The sequence below is a fragment of the Perca fluviatilis genome, chromosome 15 (assembly GCF_010015445.1).
Source record: "Perca fluviatilis chromosome 15, GENO_Pfluv_1.0, whole genome shotgun sequence".
Classification (NCBI taxonomy): Eukaryota; Metazoa; Chordata; class Actinopteri; order Perciformes; family Percidae; genus Perca; species Perca fluviatilis.
The window spans coordinates 5,327,591-5,348,782 of record NC_053126.1 but is presented as its reverse complement, the minus strand read 5'-3'; the positions used below and the strand labels follow the sequence as shown (position 1 = coordinate 5,348,782).

Here is a 21,192-nt window from a genome sequence, read left to right as displayed (position 1 = left end):
TTGCAAAATTTAGGAATTTCCAACAATGAAATCAACTAGTATCAATAGTATAGTGATAAAAAAGTGATTGTTAGTATGTCGAAAAAAGTGATAAAAACGTCTTAGCATAGTATGTTGAAAAAAGGGGGAAAAGAGTCATAGTATAGTATGTCGAAAAACAGTCATACTGTAGTATGTCGAAAAAAGTTTAAAAAAGGCATAGTATAGCGTGTCAAAAAAAGTGATAGTCATAGTATAGTATGTCAAAAAAAGTGATAAGAAAGTCTTAGCATAGTATGTTGAAAAAAGGGGGGAAAGAGTCATAGTATAGTATGTCGAAAAACTTTATAAAAAAGTAATACTATAGTATGTTGAAAAAAGTTTATAAAAGTCATAGTATAGTATGTCAAAAAAAGTGATAAAGTCATAGCATACTATGTCGAAAAAAGTCATAGTATGTAAAAAAAGTGATTAAAAAGTCATAGTATAGTATGCCGAAATAAGTCATAGTATAGTATGTCGAAAAAAGTGATAAAAAGTCATAGTATATAGAATGTTGAAAAACTAATGTCATAGTATGTCGAGAAAAGTGATAAGAAAGTGATTGTTAGTATGTCGAAAAAAGTGAGAAAAACGTCTTAGCATAGTATGTTGAAAAAAGGGGGGAAAGAGTCATAGTATAGTATGTCAAAAAACTTTATAAAAAAGTAATACTATAGTATGTTGAAAAAAGTTTAAAAAAGTCATAGTATAGTATGTCAAAAAAAGTGATAAAGTCATAGTATAGTATGTCGAAAAAAGTGATAGTATGTAAAAAAAAAAGTGATTAAAAAGTCATAGTATAGTATGACTTTTTAATAAGTCATATGTCGAAATAAGTCGTATGTCGAGAAAAGTGATAAAATAGTCATTAAAAGCCATTGAAAAAAAGTGTAGTGTCGAAAAAAAACGTAAAGAAAGCGCCTTCGAAGGAAATATTTCAACGTTTCTGGCGACTCCCAGTGGTCAAACTGAAAAAGACACCGAGGCAGAAAACTGAAGCTGTAGAATCTGCAGCCTTTTGGATGAGACAGCTCTGAGTTTGAGATTTTGTGAGGGAGTGAATATGTAAAAGGAGCATCATAGGTCAAAACCCAGTTTGTCCCAACATGATAAAGAACGACACTGGAGAGCTGAGGTCAGTGACATGATATCAAAAAGGGTTTATTACAATGAATTGTATCCATAAATGACTGAAAAAGAACAAGATGAATCTCTTAACCGGTTAGCATCAGTGACACATTAAAAGCAAATTTTCTGCTGTGCATAGAAGTCTCGTCTACATGATCCTTTTAGTCTTTGAGGTTGATGGAGTGTTTACAGTCGGACACAGAACTGCAGCTGATGAATCCGATTCATCAAAAGCCTCATATTTACAATAATGATCCCAGCAGGAGGTATTATTTTTCTGAACCATAACAGGACAGAACATTAACCCGTCATGGGTTAATGGGTGTTATGGGCAAAATCAAAGTGTCAGTGTTTACATTTTAAAATGATATGTAACCCCTTAAGCAGCTGTTGAAAACGGCAAGAATCTAAAGAGAGATAGCAACAAGGAACCAATCAATAAGCTTCAATACATATAGTCACCCAGCGTGCAGGCCATGATCTAGCTCGTAAAAATATTTTACATAAAAAGCTTTCATATTGACTGACAAAACTTTGCAGAGTTGACTTTGTCACAGTAGCTTAATTCCGTGGTTAAGATGAATTCATTGAGTCAGTAATGCTCAGTTTTAAATCGAAACTGATAAATTCTTTTTACTTGAATGCATTTAAAGAACCTAGAGATGCTAAACAAGCAATGCAAGCGAGCGGCTTCCATTTCCACCAGCTTTGTGAGGTTAAAACACACATTTGATATTCAAGGGATCACACAATGACTAAACAACAAACCACATCCAGCTGCAGAGACAATAAAAAAACTGGAATGATTCATATCTCCTCAACTGTAGAGGATGAAAGACCCACATCTTCTTTACTGCTTCATTCATATCTCATTTTCAATATGGACTCACCAAAACAAAAATCAGCTCTTTTAAAACCACTCTCTCTCTCTTTTCTGTTCAACAATAATATACCAACAGTTGGTATGAAATTATGCCAACATTAGTGCAAAACATAATTCTGTACTGTAATAATCTGAAGTGATAACTTCCAACACTGATGTTTCAGAATCTCTCTAAGCTTTTTGGTTAATGTTACATGCTACACATCGCAGCGTTGAGACACTGCAGTCATGCACATTTGGCACAATACTTAGAACTTTCACATACTTCAACGTGTAACACTTCCTCAGTTTCTGTCCCTTTTAAAATAACAAATAAATAAATCCCAGCAGGATTTATTGTACACATTTAGTCAAATCACCCTGCTACTGTACTGTATTCAGGGTAATCATATTAATATTATGGAGAAAATCAGTAGTGGTATCTTTCAGCAGTTCGTAAATAGCCTGGGTTGGAGTTGCTTGTTATCGTACCAGCAGAGAGCCACAGGCGGGACGTCAGAGGCCTTTCTCTGTAAAGGGACCGGGGGGCGGGGGCGTTCCAGGACGTCAGGGCTCGTGTGGCGGAGCGTTGAAGAAAAGCTCCCGACAGAACCTGGCCGTGTCCTCTGGAGAGTAGACCGTGAAACCGATGGTCCGTGGGTCGTTGAAAATTTCATAGTCGTTTCCTCCCTAAGAAAGAGAATTATCAAAATTATAAAAACGCAGACGAATTTTTTCAGCCGAATCTCTCCTAATTTTCACACTCGAAGTTCACACATTTGAACTTTAACCTCTGAGCTTGGACACAGTTCTATCTGAAGTGAACACATTAAAGCTATCATGTGGTTTACTTTACACCACGTAGCACTTGTTGGGTTTTCTGGTGGGAATTGTAATAATCAGAAAACAATGGAATCTCGAAATTGCAAGATCCCTTAGTTAAAATGAAGAGAAATCTGAATGCTGCTGATATTGTAAACAGCAGTGTGCTTCCAACATTGTGGCAACATGTTGGTGTAATGCCTTTGTTTTTTGTGTCAACACGATGATGCCCACGTTTTTTGAGTTTGGTGTGGTAGAACTTGACCGTCCAGCACAGAGCCATGACTTAAAACTAGGATGAACTGGAATGCAGCAGGGCTGCTCCCTCTTAGTCGATTAGTCAACTAATCGGTCGTTTTGGTCTTAGTCAACTTAGATTTCTTTAGTCGATTAGTCATGTTTTATGCTTTTTTCATGCTGAATGACTTATTTCCATGAAACGTACGAGCACATCTCTGGTAAACACAAGAATTAAAGTGGTGCTTTTGCATGACTCTTTGCGGAGAAACTCAGATTTACAGATCTGTCGATTAAATCAACTAATCGATTAGTCGATACAATTGAATGAGTGTTAGTCGACTAAGAATTTCTTCAATCGAGCACAGCCCTAGAACGCAGACTGCGAGCCAGATCTTGTCACCCAACATGAGTGGCTGAGATAATGCTCTTGTGGCTAAGAGGGTGCAAATCCCTGCAGCCAGCAGCCAGCTTCCTAAATCTTTGAGGAAAGCGTTCCCAGAAGAGTGGAGGCTGTTATCGCAGCAGATTAATGGCCATAGGTTTGGAACGAGATATTCAACACTCACATATGCGTGTAATGTTTGGGTTTCCACAAACTTCCGGCCATGTAGTGTATAAAGAACACAACTATCTGTATCCACTTCACTGCATCCAGCCCTCCTGTAAACATTCCCCAAGATGAACTTACATCTGAGGTCTCGTTGCCAAAGAAGTAGATGGCGTCCAGGCCTTCACTGTCCAGCAGCTCTAAACACAGTCTCTTGTCCCAGCCCTCTGGAAAAACGTCAAAGCTGATGAGACCGCCTAAACAAAGATGATAAAAAACAGGACGTTGTTATCATCATGGGCTTAATCAATCATCATCATCAGAATACTTTATAATAATAAAGTAAATAATATGTTATTATACACATTAAACACAGGCCTGAATTACACACACATGCTCAGTACCTGTACATGCACTAATGGAGAGATGTCAGAGTGAGGGGACTGCAGCTGTGGATGGACAGGCGCCCCGAGCAGTTGGGGGTTTGGTGCCTTGCTCAAGAGCACACTGGCAGTGCCCAGGAGGTGAACTGGCACCTCTCCAGCTACCAGTCCACCACCATACTTTGGTCCTTATTGATCCCCTCAGGGAAATTAAATTCAATATATAAATTCAATATGCTAGTGAATACTTTCCTGTTTGTATTCTTCCACCTGTATTTACACTCACCACCTCCAGCTCTGCATACCAAGCGTTGTTTACACTCTGAGCAGAGGCTGTGACTTATGGAGGCTTTTGGAGCCCTTTATTCAGCAGGGACTGACTTGTTTTTTAGAGAACTTGTTGGCAGAGAGACACACTGCATTCAGGAACAAGGATGTTTCACACATGAACATGTCCAGCATTTTCTATACTCAAGGAATCCAGAGACAGCTGGGACGTGTCTTTACGCTGGCGTCTCACAGAAACGATCATGATTGTAATGTGGGTTTTAGAAAATGTTTTTCTCACTGTCCAACTTTAGTTTACTTTTCATCCCAGGCTGTTTTTATTTTTTTATTTTAAAAGGAACAGAAAACGCTTTATTGTTGCTCAGTTGTGTCAAATGATCTAAGTGACCTTCAAACTGTGACATTTAGCCAAAAAGTCTCCTCCAAAGTTCCCTGCAGCACTCTCCCCCATTCAATTCTTTTCACTGCCTTGTCACAGCTGAAGAGGTTAAAGAGTCAATAACAAAGGCAACAGCTAACGAGCATCCGACCAATCAGAGGGCTGTTTCACTCACACACCCTCCACATGCCTCCATCCCAAACACCTTCAACCCCCCCGGCTGTAAACACTTTAATGCTTCAACCAACTCTTTAACAGCCCATCCCCCAGCCTGCTTCTTCCATCCCTGAGCAAAGACAAAGCACGCTGCTAAGTTGCTGACAGTGCATAGATGTGCATGTAATCCTTTTCCACTCTTCTGCTAGACCCTGATCGCTGTAAATCAACCTAAATTAATTACACAAGCTGCCTTGATAAATAAGTTCTGCTCAGCATTTTGGTTAATCCTACACAAAAATGCACAAAAAGCTCCAGAGAATATATAGACAGGACTCTTATACAACTTTAATTACCACTATGTGGGAATGAGTAATTTAGAGAATATTAATATTCAACACTCCTGATACAGATACAGGAAAGGGCATGTAAATAAACACAGACGTCTCAAAGGGTTTGCTTCTCTTTAAATACACCTCCTCCTCTTTGATTGCTAACATACATGTGGCATGTGGACATGTGACAGATCAGATTGACCGATTGAAAGCACAGAGTGTCCTTTCGACTGAGTGTCCCTTCCATTCTGTACTCTCGGTGCAGATGGGATAGGATCAGGTTTATAGAACACCTATTGCAGAGCATCAGGCCAGTTGTGCAGAAGCACTGAGGAAGGCAAACAAATTAATCTCAAACTCTGAACATCCTCCGGACCCATCGGCCTGCTTCCTCAATGTCAGAGTCAACATCTGCAAATGGCACTGATGTCGCAAAAACACCTCAGCAAGCTGAGTGTGTGTGTGTGTGTGTGTGTACAATATCAGAAGTCTGTAAGAAAAATAACAGGTGCTGAAAAAAATATTTGACAACACTGTGGTAATAAACATTGGGTAACATAATAGACAAATGTTGAACTCAGACAGTAGGCACGATATAACATGTAAGGGATCTTAACCGGGAAAAGTACTGGAGGAAAAACAAGCCCGTCTGTCTCCTTTGTTTGTCTGAACTGTGAACAGCCCTCAAGGCGTCATCAGCAGAAGCTCACACGCCTCGCAGAGCACGTAGGCAAACATCAATTACCCAATTCACCTAACTGCTGCAGTGTTGCCTCAGAGAGAGAAGGAACCGTGTACCTGTGTGTAAATAGTTAACTAAGGGTTCCAATGTCCAGAACGAGGTCCTTCATGGTTTTTAAAAAAAAACATGGATAAGAGACAAAAGACAGACAGATATGTTGCAAAACTGGTTTGTCATTAAACTACACTGGTGTAATCAGAAGGATCCTAAAAGAACACGCTGCGAGAATACAAACAGACACGCTGTTGCTTATTCAGGAAGCATGAGTGTTAAAACCATACTAGATTTAATAATGTCCAAACAAAAGCCTGCAAGACCCATGATACTAAACAGATCTGAGCTTTGTTTTAAAATCCTCAGAACTGTATTTTAAGTTCTAGTGGCTGTCACAGTTTTCAAGGCTACTATGAATATATTATGATTGAAATGACTTACAAGACAAGTCAAATGCTCATGAAACACTGTCATCTGGTGTCCCTTTACTCAGGAGACATGTGAGGGTGATTTAAAAGGTTAAATACAATATGAGGTTTGCAGGGGTCTGGGTTTCTTGAGAGGCATTCAGACTTTTATGAGTGAAAGGGAGTGGGGCATACGACTTTTTCGAAATGCAGAGATGGACCTAAACGCCGAGAGAGGAAAAGACGGTACAGACCGTGCATTCTGTCTGTTATTATGGGGAACGTAAGATCTCTCCCCAATAAGATGGAAGAGCTAACGGCGCTAACCAGGCTGCAAAGGGAATACCGGGAGGCTAGCATCATTTGCTTCACTGAGACACGGCTGAATGAACTCAGTACTCGCTGGTTTCAACTTGTGAGAGCGGACAGGAGAGCAAAGGAGTGCGGTAAGAGGAAGGGTGGGGGAATAGCGATGTTTGTGAACAACAGATGGTGTAACCCCCGGCACATCAGTGTTAAGCTGCAGACACACCGACCAGACGGCCGACCCTCGGCAGAAAAGGCAGTCGGACTGATCAGTCTCCCCGAGTTGGTCAAAAAAGTGCCACAGAACACACCAAAGCGACGAGACGTAATACGTCTCCATAACAGCAGGCGGCGCTAATCTGTATTGGCAGCCAAAAATGAAAACCGGCAGCTGATTGGACGAACGCCTCACGTGGGTCTGGTTTCTCCGGAAATTCAAAGCCAGACTGTCATGGCGGCTCGTTCAGAATACGATCTCATATTGGACTAATATAGTTTACATATACATACATACATTTTAAGCGAGAAATAGGCCGTGCAGTTGCTGAATCTGTCTTAATTTCTGATCTAAAAGCTTGGTGTGTCAGCGCCTTTAAGGAGCAGTGCTGCACTAAAGACATTGAGTTGCTAGCGGTTAGCATTCGGCCATATTACAGGGAGCTTTCGCGCATCATTGCGATAACTGTCTACATCCCCCCTTCGGCCGATGCTTCAGCTGCATGTGAGCTCCTTCACACAGTTGTGTCACAGCTGCAGACATCACACCCACAGTCTTTCTTCCTCATCTCCGGAGACTTTAATCATGCTCCCCTGTCCTCAACGCTCCCCACCTTCACCCAGTTTGTTAAATGCCACACAAGGGAAAATAAAACACTGGATCTGCTGTATGAAAACATTAAAAATGCATACATCTCTTCATCCCTCCCCCCGCTGGGCCGCTCAGATCACAACCTGGTCCATCTCCTGCCTGCTTACACACCTCTGGTGAGTCAACAACCCCCCACCACAAGGTATGTGAGGAAATGGTCTGTGGAGGCCAGTGAAGCACTGAGAGATTGTTTTGAGACCACGGACTGGGAAATGCTCTGTAGGTCACATGGGGAGGACACTGACAGTCTCACTCATTGTGTTACGGATTATATTAATTTCTGTGTGGAGAACACCATGTTGTGTTTCTCCAACAACAAACCTTGGGTGACTCCTGAGCTCAAAGCCCTGCTGAATGACAAGAAAAGACTTTTTAAATCTGGGGACAAAGAAGAGCTGAGGAGGATTCAAAAACAGCTCAGATGGGAGATAAGGAAAGGAAAAGACAGCTACAGGAAGAAGTTGGAGCTTTGCCTTCAACAAAACAACACAAGAGAGGTCTGGAGGGGACTGAAAACCATCTCTGGTCAAAACAAAGACAGTGGTAGAGGCTTTGTTTCTGGTGACAAGGCAAATTAATTAAATCTTTTTTTCAATAGATTTGAATCTAATCCTTCTCCTCCCCCCTCCAACCAGACTTCAGACCTGTCAGTGACTCAATCTTTTCCTCTCTGGCCACTGTGGACCACCCCATCCCCCAAGGCTTCTGAGACATCAGCATTCCCCACTTCACACCTGTCCACTGCTTCGGATTCTTCATTCCCCCCCATCCTTCTCTCCAGGGAGCACCTACACCTCCCTCTAGCAGTCTCTCTCTGACAGTCAATCAGGTGAAGAAGGAGCTAAAAAAGATCAAGGCAAGGAAGGCCCCGGGCCCAGATGGAATCTGCTCCAGCCTGCTTAAAGAGTGTGCAGATCAGCTCAGTGAGATCATCCTGCACATCTTCAACCTGAGCCTGAGTCTGGAGCGAGTTCCAGTCCTGTGGAAGACTTTGTGTGGGGTCCCAGGTCCTAAAAATGCGCATCCCAGGGAGCCCAACCACTTCAGACCGGTGGACTTAACTTCTCACCTGATGAAGACCTTGGAGAAGATTGTATTGCAACACTTAGAACCCTGGTGAGCTCAGAACTGGACCCCATAGAGTTCGCTTACCAACCAGGCATAGGGGTGGAGGATGCCATTATCTATCTATCACACAGATCACTGTCACATCTGGAGAACACTGGGAGCACTGGGAGGGTCATGTTTTTTGATTTCTCCAGTGCTTTCAATACAATTCAATCATCACTGCTCTGGGGGAAGCTATTGGGAACTGGAGTTGACCCCCACCTGTCTGCATGGACCATCAGCTACCTCACTGACAGACCACAGTATGTGAGGCTTCAGGACTGTGTGTCTGACTTGGTGCTGAGCAGCACAGGAGCACCACAGGGTACAGTGCTCGCCCCGTTTCTCTTCACAGTGTATACAGCGGACTCCAGGCACAACACAAGCAGCTGTTACGTGCAGAAGTTCTCTGATGATACTGCCATTGTTGGGAGGGTATCAGAGGAGAATGATCAGGAATATCGATGTCAACTGGTGTGAGTCTAACCACCTTCAGATCAACGCCAGCAAGACAAAGGAGATGGTGGTTGACTTTCGCCGGAGGCCGCCGGGTACTACACCGGTGAACATCCAGGGTGTCGACATTGAGATGGTGAAGACATACAAATCTGGGTGTTCACCTCAACAATACACTGGACTGGTCCAAAAACACAGACAGTCCTGTACAAAAAGGGCCAAAGCAGTCTCCACCTGCTGAGGAGGCTGAGGTCCTTTGGTGTGAGCAGGACTCTGTTAAAAACCTGTTACGACTCTGTGGTAAATGAGAGTATATCAGGTTGTTCCCTGTCTCCATATGTTCAGCATTGTTTAATTGTGTGTAGGGGATGAGGACTTTTTTTTACCCGTAAGTTATTGTAAACAAACATTGTGATTGGGTCTATACAACCCTTTATCCCAAATTTTAAATCCATGTACCTCACTTGGGGGAACTCATTGGAGATTTTCCCAGGCTGTGTAACAATCGATTCAGCCCTGAACCAGTGACAGATTTAACTCTACTGAGAGAAAACAGACTCCTTTATTAATCTGCCAATAAAGTGTCACTGTCTATCACTCTCTTTCTAACAAACAAAAACACACTGCCTCTTCCCCCCCGTACATTCATGGCCCTACTGTGTAAATAGTACCTCATGCAGATTAGAAGAAGGCATGTTCAATTTCCTGAATATAATTTACACCTTGAGAGCAGTCAGATTTAACGGCAGTGGGTAAAATATTACACATTCTTTTGTGCACATGCTTGTACGCTTGAGCAAGTTTTTCTCCCAGTGGACTTTCAGCTTTTGACACTCTCACCTTTAGTGAACCTTAGTCCCTTTCCAGCAAACTTCTCCTTCAGGGCAGCAACAAATTTCTCCCTGATCTTCTCTCTCTGTGGAGAAAGTGACAAGGCAGTCAGACTTCGCCAACCTTGTTACTGCACACAAGACGCGTACATTCATTTAACACTCTGGTTACCCTCGGTATCTGTAACTATTATCTTCTCTGCTCCCCATGGAGTTAAATGTGTGCAATTTGTAACGTTCAGATCACGTTGTTTCATATAATCTTAGTATACAGTACAGGCCAAAAGTTTGGACACACCTTCTCATTCAATGCGTTTCCTTTTTATTTTCATGACTATTTACATTGTAGATTCTCACTGTAGGCATCAAAACTATGAATGAACACATACGGAATTATGTACTTAACAAAAAAGTGTGAAATAACTTAAAACATGTCTTATATTTTAGATTCTTCAAAGTAGCCACCCTTTGCTTTTTTATTAATAAGGGAAAAACTTCCACTAATTAACCCTGACAAAGCACACCTGTGAAGTGAAAACCATTTCAGGTGACTACCTCATGAAGCTCATTGAGAGAACACCAAGGGTTTGCAGAGTTATCAAAAAAAGCAAAGGGTGGCTACTCTGAGGAATCTAAAATATAAGACATGTTTTCAGTTATTTCACACTTTTTTGTTAAGTACATAATTCCATATGTGTTTATTCATAGTTTTGATGCCTTCAGTGAGAATCTACAATGTAAATAGTCATGAAAATAAAGAAACACATTGAATGAGAAGGTGTGTCCAAACTTTTGGCCTGTACTGTACATTATTTCATGTATGAATTTAGCAGAGGATCCAGCTGCATGAATATTAGCGGGTAGCTGAGGGGTCAAACCTCTCCTCCTCTGCTGCTATCTGCTTTCTCCATATGGCCCGGCTCTGTGAACCATCAATGGACGGCCTGTTAAGCTGTCCTGACAGCTCAACATTGTTTGGCCTCCCTCTGTCTGCTTAATTGAGCACATTTCATGAATCAGAGAGGCAGGCTGTGACTCTCAGTGTCTGTGTTACTATGTATAGTTTGTTTAGCTTAGTTGCTGAATTTGGCTACGTTGCATTTTAATAACGTTTTAGAAGGTTTTAATTTCATTGCAATTTGGGCCAAAAAAGGGTCAGTGCTACCATACAGACCGACAGGCTACATGTACAACAGCAGAATAAGCTTGAACGTTACATACAGCCAATGGTGAGTGAGTGCAATATTTTACCTATACACTTTGGTCACTTTTAATGTACTAACGACTAAAGTATTTTACCTTGTCGATTTCAGAGAATTCGATTCGCTCCTCCAGCGTGCAGCTCCGACCAACGGGGGAAATGTTGAGCATTCCATTCCTGAACTCAATGAATGTTCCCCTGAAGGCAGAAATGGACGCACCATTAACAGACATGTTACAGCAGTAGTAGTAGTAGTAGTAGTAGTAGTAGTAGTAGTAGTAGTAGTAGAATGTGAAGAAAAAGACAATGTTAACAATTGTGTTTTATCTTAATTCCTACACAGAGATCCCAATGGGATGTGTTTTCTGTTTCAACAGGTCAGTGCTGATGAATAAAGAGATACCAGGTATACCGGGAAGGCATGTCAGAGGTGTGTGTGTGTGTGTGTGTGTGTGTGTGTGTGTGTCCGTCCACTTGGGGGTTTAAATTAACTTGTGGCCTGACTGTCATGTCTCACCTTTTCTTTGGCAGCTTGATGAGCCCCATGTAGCTGAGGCAGAAGTTGATCAGGTCCTGCAGCAGCTCCTCCCCGATCTGGTTCTGAATGGCCTGACGGGATGAAAATGCACTTCATAAAAATAAAAACACATGACGGACTGTGCTTTGTCCCATTGTTGTGACTGAAACAAATTCAATTTATTAAATACATGATCCCCCTGTGCATCATTACAGTTTGTCAAGATAGAAGGAAAGAGGTTGGTATTTAACTACCTTTTCAAGATCTCCTTTAGACCTGATTTGTAGAGAAAGGTTTCCTTAATGTGGTCTAAAATAAAATGCTTTTTTTCACTTTTGACTCTCTCTCTTGGTCTACTAAATATAACCAATTTTGGGCTAATACATTATTTAATTAGTCTTATTTCTTTGGAGGTAAACACACTTTTCATCACATAAAATGTAAACGCATGAAGCATGTATTTAGTAATACTGTGTATTTTTGACAAAACGGATCATATGTTGCATATCATCCGACATGAAAAGTGGGACTCTGAATGTTCACTTACATGCTTTGAGAGGAGTTTCCCATCTTTATATTGCACTGTCCCGTTCTCAGCAAATACGTAGTCAAACTTGTTTATCACTGCAAGAGAGGAGACAGGAGGAATGTGGCTCAATGTGCAAAACCTACACACTCAACCAAATTGCTCTTCCATTACGGTCTGAATACAGAAGAATAGGACAGCCTGCTATATTTACCTTGTAGCAGATTACAGTGTATGTAACACTACCTAGAAAAGCCAAGTTTAATCTGTTTGACCTTTCCACTCACTTTGGCCTTTGGGTGCTCTACAAACAACACCGTGCAGGAACGGTCTGCAACTCTGCCTGATTAAAAACATTCTTTGATCACTTTACCTATAACATAGCAGTCACCTGCAAAATAATGTATGAAGGCTTGTAGAAGCTTATAATATAACTACTGATGGATTGTGTGTGACAAATAACAATACATGTTTTTCTAACTGGGTTAAACATGTAATAAAACATGTTATTGGAATTAACTGTTAAGTGATTAATGAGTTTAAACAGGGTGGAACATGTTTACGATCAATAACTTCAAAAACAACATGAACAGCTTATCATTATGGTTTCAACCCATTTGGAGTGTCATTATAGAGTACAGGTCACCACATTATCCAGCTACAACAACATCCAAATGTGTGCATCATAGAGTATGAAAAGATTCCACTTTAGCACACTTGGCAAGGTTCTGAAACCACATGGCTCGTAATATTTGATAGACAGGTTTTCATGCTGTCCATGCAGCTGTGTGTTAACTCATCTGCGAGGTTGTTGGCGCTGCAGTGTGAGGGCCAGTGTGCCAGTATCTTCAGACCAGATTAATTTATTAAAAGGTGCCCTGCCACACAAAACTGTTTTAACTTGCATTTTTTGAAATCTGTTAGGTCCATATGTGTTTGTGTTATGTGGTGAATGTGAAAATAAACTGCTACTTCCTCTGTCAGCTCTTCTGTTCCACTGAACAGAAATAAGAGGAGAAATCAGGCCAATTACAAAAGCTGGTCAGTCTGACGTGGTATTGCCTGAGCTCATTACTATTCATGAGCTCGCCCAGTTGCGCTGGGTAAAGGATGCTGATAGCCAGGCTCTCATTGGCTAGCTGTTAGCCAATCAGAGTCAAGCAACTTAGCTCGTTGAATATTAATGAGAACTGGCACAAATCGAGCTGAGTCTTCCTGCAGGCTTTCTATACCACGCTAGAATGGCTTGAAACAAGGTAACCAAGGCATTTTTTCCACAAAAAATGTTTTACAGAGTCCATGGTAGAACTTCAGACATTACCACAAAGTAATGAAATACGTGTTGCAGTGCACCTTTAAGTCAACTAAAACGAACCACTGGAGTTGCAGTTGCCTCAGATGTCAGAAATGGTGCAGACAACTAAGTTTAATATGCTAATTCCTTGAACTGTGGCTGCCAACGTGCTGTTGTGAAAACATATTACTGTAAGACAATCATGAGGAGTTGAAATGCAACAGTCCTCATGAAACAATTGTTAGCCTAGCCTCCTGGTTTGTGACACTAATAGTCTTGTCTCATCCTTTTACAGTGGGTCTCTCTATTTAGCTGCATATCGGCCTAAATCCCACATTATTCCCAAGGACCGCCCTCTCTGCTCTACTCTCCGTGGACTGGTTTCCAATTAGCAGAAGTTACAATAAAAAAGTTTAAGGTCATGCAGTGTCATCGAGCTGATGGAATGATACAGCAGACAGTGTATAAACCGTCTGTGGTTAAGACAGAAAGAGGTCTGCTCACCATCATCCCCCTCTCCGAGCTGCTCAGCAATCTTGGAGTAGTCTGACCCACCCACGATGCCGATCTTCACTTTCCTCCGCAGAGTCTGGAAAAACTCGTCCAAATGTGGGTCGATTTTCTGCAGATTACAGGAAAAAGTTACTGCTTTGGGTTTTTCTGATAAAACTCCCTTTCAAACACAAACACAAACACAAACACACATGCCTTAACAGGCACACGTAAATACCGTCGTTAACAGCTAAATATGTGTGTTACACTGTGTTATTAAAGCATAATTACATAGAGAGAACAGAGAACAATGGACATGACTGCATACTTTGCCTTTAATTTGGCACAGACTATTTCAACATATGGAAGAAAAGCTCTGAGCTGCACACAAGGACGCATTATGTAATAGCTCAGCGCTGACACACACACACACACACACACACACACACACACACACACACACACACACACACACACACACTTTACCCTATATGAACCCAAGCATTCAAACCCAATGACAAAAGGAAGAAAAAAGAAGCACACATCATTACAAAATAACTTGGACTGAATAATAAAAGAGATGACTTCTCCCCTAAACCTTACATAAATAACTCCTGTTTAAGAACACCATTTATTTAAATTTTCCTCCAGAGAATTTACATTATATTAATTAAAAAAACACTAATTAAAGGCCATGTGAGGTGACAGTATCAGAGCATTTCCCATGGGTATTTAGGCAGAACCTAAATAGGTCACACAGATATCACCAGACCTATACATTGACCACACAGTCCCTCCATATGTCACAGCAGCACTGTGTGGGGTTAATGGGTAACACTGGTGTTTGTGCAGGGTGAGAAAGGAAAGAGCTTAAAAATGTAAAAACAGTGTATGAAGGGGAAGGATATGGGGACAGAGTGTGCTCTCACATACTGTCTCCCACACTCAACATTATTCAGAGGCAAATTAGGCAGAGGAGAAGGAGAGAAGCGGTTATGAAAGCTTGTAATAACCTATAATATGGATTTTAGAAGAATGTGAGCTCACCTCTCGAGGTGGTGTCAAAGTACCGTCCACGTCAAACAGGCAGAGGATGTTTCGGTCCGGCGAGAAGCCGCTTGATTTCTCCATTTCCTTTTCTCTTAAGAGTTATTATTGTTTACAAATTGGACTTTTGATTGCAAGCGTCACAGGTCCACGCACGTGCAAACACGTAAGCTAAAAATACACATTCACGCCAGGCAGAAATGAATCAGGAGTGTTCAGCAGTCAGTTGAAATATCAAAATAAATAAAATAGACTTAGTTAGTTAGACGCTGACTTCTTCTATTTCTTCACCTTTCAGTCTACAATTCTGCTGTCTCGGCTCGGTTCAGCTCGGGTTCAGTGAAACCGTTCGGCTCGCACCAACAAACACGACGAGTTGTACGTGTGCTTTCGCAACACTGTAACTCACCCGGCAGCCAATCAAAGCCAGGCGGGCGTGACGTCAACAGGTGGGCGGGGCAGTTGTACATGCCAGTCAAGAGCCAGCTGACCTTTTACCTACAAGTACAAGTGATGGATGGAGCACAGAAACTGTTTCTATTAGAGTAGAGTTAGAGTAATACAATATGTATCAATGAGGAGAAACTATATTACAGCAGGGGACTGAATACTAATGAATAAGGTAAGGAAAGCTGGCTCTGTTGTTGGCATTGAGCTGGAGTCACTCACAACAACTGCAGAGAAACGGACCATGAGTAGGATGCTGGCGATCATGGACAATGACCCACTACACAGCACGTTCTTTAAACAGAGGAGCATGTGCAGTGGGAGACTTCTGTCACTGTCATGCTCAACAGACAGGTTGAGGAGGTCCTTTTGTCCCCAGGGACATCCAACTCTTAAATACCACACAAAGGGGGAGGGGAGAAATGGACTTTTCAGCATGAGCCTGTGTCTCTCAGCCCCTACCACCATTATATCTCTGTCTACTGTACACCTGACTGTCTTATAGGCCGTATTAGCCCTCCTACACAATCTGGACTCTGGTCATAACATACATCTTATAACTTATTCCGTTTTATATATTATAACTTAACGTACATTATTTCTTTTCTGTCAAGCAATTCTAATTCTATTAGGTTTAAATTCTTGTCTTTTCATAGTTAATATTTAATAATATGCTATATGCACTGATCAATCCCTACACTGTTCTCTTTTGCACTACCACCATTGCACACAGTCTACCTAAGCACCTTTAACTCTTTAAATTTCTGTGAGTGATTTTTATAACTCTTTAATTTTCCATTTTTATGTATGTGAGATATATGTGTGTATGTGTGTTTGTTGTGTTATGGTTGTCTAAGATACTGGATGCCTAAAATGTCCCTCTATCTATCTATCTATCTATCTATCTATCTATCTATCTATCTATCTATCTATCTATCTATCTATCTGTAATAAACATGCATCAACATCTTAATGGAAATAAAAAGTAAAAAGTACAAACATGAGTTCCAAAAGGGTTAGGGTTATATGACTTTATGAAAGACATTTAGCAAAATATGCTTTGAAATGGCATTTATTTGTAATAATTATTCATTTACAAACCCAATTAATTAAACCGGTCACAATATTTCTTGCGTTGCTCCATCCTTTTGTGTTTAGCCCCGTTCACACATGCAGTCTTTCGCTGAAATGTGCAGGGACATTTCCTGCATGGGGTCATGTGTGAAGTCTTGTAATCAGCTGAGACTTCTCTTCATTCCAGTGTCTATGAGAATTAAGATTAACGTAACAGTCGTTACATCACTTTACCTTGCAATTTTCGTCTCCATATGTTCTTGTATACATTTTTTTTTAAATTCTATTCCAATCTTAGTTTAGCTTTTTTATATACCTCTTATTATTTAATCTATTCTTATCTTATTTATATGTACTATTACTGTCTTTGTGCTGCTGTAACAACCAAAATTTCCCTCTTGGGATCAACAAACGTCTTATCTTACAGAGATTGTGTAATTTGTGAAATGTATTTTATATTGTTCTGTTGCTTCACTAAAGAGATCCTGTGCGGCAGGCAGTCTCACCTATGTTTGGACATTTTTGAAATTATGGGAAACATAAATGTTATCTATGATTTTATGACTGATTGTTCGAATTACTTACTATTACAGCATGTTGTTACTTTTCAAAGAAAATGCTGTGTTATGCAACAAATGGTAGTTACACATCATCAAAGCTCAAATGAGTTTTTATGGTTTTATTTTTCGAAATAGTATTTAACAGTCAAGTTAAGACCTCTTCAGGATCACATCACATGATCCCTCCTCTTGATTTGATTACTGTCTTCTACCCACGCTTACTTTGCTACGGTCACAGGCTTGCAGCTTACAGGCAGAACTCTTAAAGTTGTATTCCTGGTGTATGTAGGATAGCCTTCAACTGAGACAGTGCTTTTAGTGCTTTTCATTGGTTTGGTTTGGTTTGCCATTAATTACTTTAATCTGGAAAACCAAAACCAACCTTGTGATCTTATTCTTATTCATTCATTCATTCAACCGTTATTCATACTTGAGAGATCATCGAGGAGCAGCCCTCATTCACAATGACATCGAGTTACAAAGCCAAAAAAACAACACCACAGAGAGAATCAACACCATCATAAGAACATAGAAAGACACTAAAACTTTTCCGAAAGGAAAAACAATGTGATGAACAGATCAGGACAACCAGGATGCAAAATAAATACAACAATGTAAAGCAATTACAAGTAGAAGTCTGGAGATCCAAAATCAGATTTCTAAAATGTCCAAAAAGGCACAAGTGCGGCATCTCATCTCCACTGAGCCAACACATCCACAAGAGGGCAGAACTGGCGAAAGATAGGTATGGTACAGAAACCAGAACAACCACAACTCCCAGTTAAATACTGACATTTCTCAACAACTGTATACAAATGCACATGAAGTCCAGCGCCAGTTAAACTGTGTTGACCTAAGTGAAGAACTGGTCGTGTTTGCCAGAGGAGGGCAGGGCACTCTACAAGAAATAGACCCTGGGCCCTTTCCTTTATACGTCTATGACACACAAGAAAAAAGATTGTCTGAATGTTGAAGCAAAAAAAAAATAATGGAAAAACGCCTCAGAATAAGTTAGTAGAATTAGGTATAAAATCCTATCCATCCTTATTTTAGATTTATATGAAATGTAAATCAATACAGTATTCTGATTCTGAAATCACCATCGCTTTAAAAAGAATGTCAAATTATGGATTATAGAAAACATGGAACTGTAAGCTTACCATCCTAGGTACAATTTGTATTTAATATTCTTAGAATTTATTATTGGGAAGTTGATACTACTACTACTACTACTACTACTACTACTACTACTACTACTATTAATAATAATAATAATAACAATAATACATTTATATGTAGAGTACTTTTCATTGTTAAACTCAATCCCAAAGTACTACAGAGTAAAGTAAAGAGTTTGATTCGGATTAACAAAAGGTATTTATTATGTGTGTGTTTCCTTAAGTAACCAGTGTACTCTTTTTTTCATCATAATAATGTCTAAAATGATTGTGTTATCCACAACGTTTATGTAGTTGAATGTGATGTCCTCACTGGCATTGTATAAACAAAACTAAATCAATATGGTCAAATTTTATGGCAAAGGAGGAAGCAGAGGACAATTATTCACTAATCATAAACAGACTAATCATTAGCTTTGGAAATAATAAACAAGCCTCCTTATCTCATTTTGACCTAAATCCCCACGTTTCTTCCAATCCCATCAGATTGGGTATGACAGCTTTAACCTTTATTCATGTTGATAAGTCTGGCTGTTTAAAAAAAAAGTCTTAGTGTAAGCAAATCCCATCAAAAGACCAAAACCAACATGTGCTGATCTGTCTCTCAATTCTTTACTTTTCAAACCTGTCCCTTTGCCCCCGGCTCTTTTGTTCCTACTGAATATGTCAATCTCTAAAATACAGTTCATAAACATTTCATTTAATTCTTAGAAAAGGCTCATCAATATCCTGAAACAGCTGGGCACTGTAATAAAGAATAAATAATGTGCTTTCTGGGGACTATTTGTGGACGCAGATTACTGTAATACACATCAGTGTCCATTTTCATCAGTTTGCATCTTTCCCTGGGAATGAGCCTCTACATGTTTAAAATTCAAAATTGAACGACCAGTAAGACATTTTTGGAGAAATGTGTCCGCGTGGAACGTCCCACAGTCAAGATACCACAGTAGTTCAAACAACAAACCTGTTATTTCCTAATGTATTCATTGACTGTAAATGTAATCATCAACATACTGAAAGCCCATAAGTGTAGCAATTGGAAATTTCAGACTTAAAAAGAAAAAGTTAAGTGTATATGGCATGTATATTCTGTATCTGCTTGTTCCAGATGTATCAAATGTGCATTGAGTAATGCACTCAAATTAAAAAAGCCATTATGTCACATGCATCATTTTAGATATCTCTGTAATTCAGCCTGGTGGAATTTGAGTCTGTGGAAACTTGCTGATCTTTGATATAATACACTTATCTGAATTTGTATTGGGGTTGAGGAGGTGAGACACTCAGTAATCAAGTAATAAAAAAAAAACATCAGACCAGATGTCCTTTAATGGATAATTTAAGTGTTATTTCTTACCTCAATCCTCTTCTTTCTTATATGTTTAAGTGTGTACGTGTGTTTGTGTGTGTGGACTACATGCTTACCCGCCTGTTTAGTTGCTCTCTAGTTCAGTTAAGTTAAAGGCCTCCATTAAAACACCTCTCTTATCTACCTTCATGCAGAGAGGAAAGTGCTCAGTTGGATGCATTTCACAATAACAGACACTATTAACACCATTCAGTTGCTATTAAACAGCCACAATGAGACAATAAAACAAGGAGTCTTGTTCCTCTTTAACATGTTACCATTTTCTCTGCCTGATAAAATTCCAGGGTGTGTTTGGACAGAAAACCTCTTCACATGAAACCGTAATGGGACTTAATGGTTGTGTGCCCCAACTGTGCTATTATGACGTCATATATGTGTGTTTGTTTAGGACGTTTACGACCCTGTAAGGTAGTAGCCAGACAAGAAGCTTAGTAATGATGCACTGAACTGGAAAAACTGAAGTTTTGATTGGAAATGTTAAGCATGAGTCCAAATGTATATAAATGTTGTTTGTTTTGTGTGGTAGAATCACACTGCGTGATAATGTAGCAAGTTTGTGATCTTCCACGCGTGACATCCTCTAGAAAACTTGAATGAATTTAAATTCACTTTCACAAATATAGCTTTTATCTGAATGATAATTCTTGAAACTCTTCTTATCAGCAGAGAAGCAAAGAGCATAAACCAGTGTGAGAAAGACAATTCAATCATGTAATGATTAAAGAGGACACCAGCAAGATTTAGGACTGGCAATAGCACTACTGTGTGTTTGTAGAAGATTTGTTCAATTCATGGCAATCCATCCAATAGACATGTCGAGACACTTAAAACCACAAATGTCAACCTCTTGGTGTTGCCAGAGGAAAGGTCACGGGATCACCAAAGTTAGTAGGCTTCATCGCCTGACAACCATGAATGTCTGTACAAACTTGTGTGCCAACCCATTTTGTGGATGTTAAGATACTTCTTAGGATAAGTGAAAACTTGGACCTGCTAGTGGCAGCAGAGGTGACCAGTAGGATTCATCTTCTGGGAACCATAAATATTGGGAACCATAAATATTGTGCCAATCCATCAAGTAGGTTATGAGATATTTCTCAGGATAAGTGAAAACTGTGACGTGCTGGTAGTGCTACAGTTTAGGGCTTAGGGTCTTACCCTCTGGGGACCATTATGTCTGTGCATAATTTCATGGCAATCTATAGAGTAGTTGTTGAGATAACTCAGTCTGGACCAAAGTGGTGGACCGACTGACTGTATGTCCAACCGTTGTCATACCTTAACAACAGAATAGGTTGAGTGTCAAAACTCTAAATATGAAATATATGACCGTTATGCAAGCAGCTCATAACTACCCATAATTGCGTTTCTTGTTAGGTGGCGACCTCTCTCCCATCACTTTGTAAGGAACATCTCACCCAGAGCAATGGTGTGACTCACTTATTCGTTTTTAATAGTTCTTGGATGACAATAAGCTCTACGGCGCAGTGGAATACTCTATTTCAGGATACATTCATTATTGGTTTCGGTCTTTTCTGAAACCAATGTTGAATAAGAAAAACATAGAAGATCACCTTATCATTTAAGTCATCTGGTAATCAGAATCTTATCAC

At 40.1% G+C, this 21,192-nt stretch overlaps 1 protein-coding gene across 1 annotated transcript; it reads right to left on the bottom strand.

The window, feature by feature from the left end:
- Positions 1 to 1,156: 1,156 nt before the first annotated feature.
- On the bottom strand, positions 1,157 to 15,334 carry LOC120575092 (phosphomannomutase 1). Its single transcript, XM_039825699.1, has 8 exons — positions 14,949 to 15,334; positions 13,914 to 14,031; positions 12,137 to 12,213; positions 11,590 to 11,681; positions 11,171 to 11,270; positions 9,882 to 9,957; positions 3,762 to 3,877; positions 1,157 to 2,701 (listed from the first exon to the last, which is right to left on the bottom strand). The coding sequence occupies exons 1-8, from the start codon at positions 15,030 to 15,032 to the stop codon at positions 2,579 to 2,581; spliced, it is 786 nt and encodes a 261-aa protein (XP_039681633.1). The 5' UTR covers positions 15,033 to 15,334; the 3' UTR covers positions 1,157 to 2,578.
- Between the last annotated feature and the right edge of the window lie 5,858 nt (positions 15,335 to 21,192).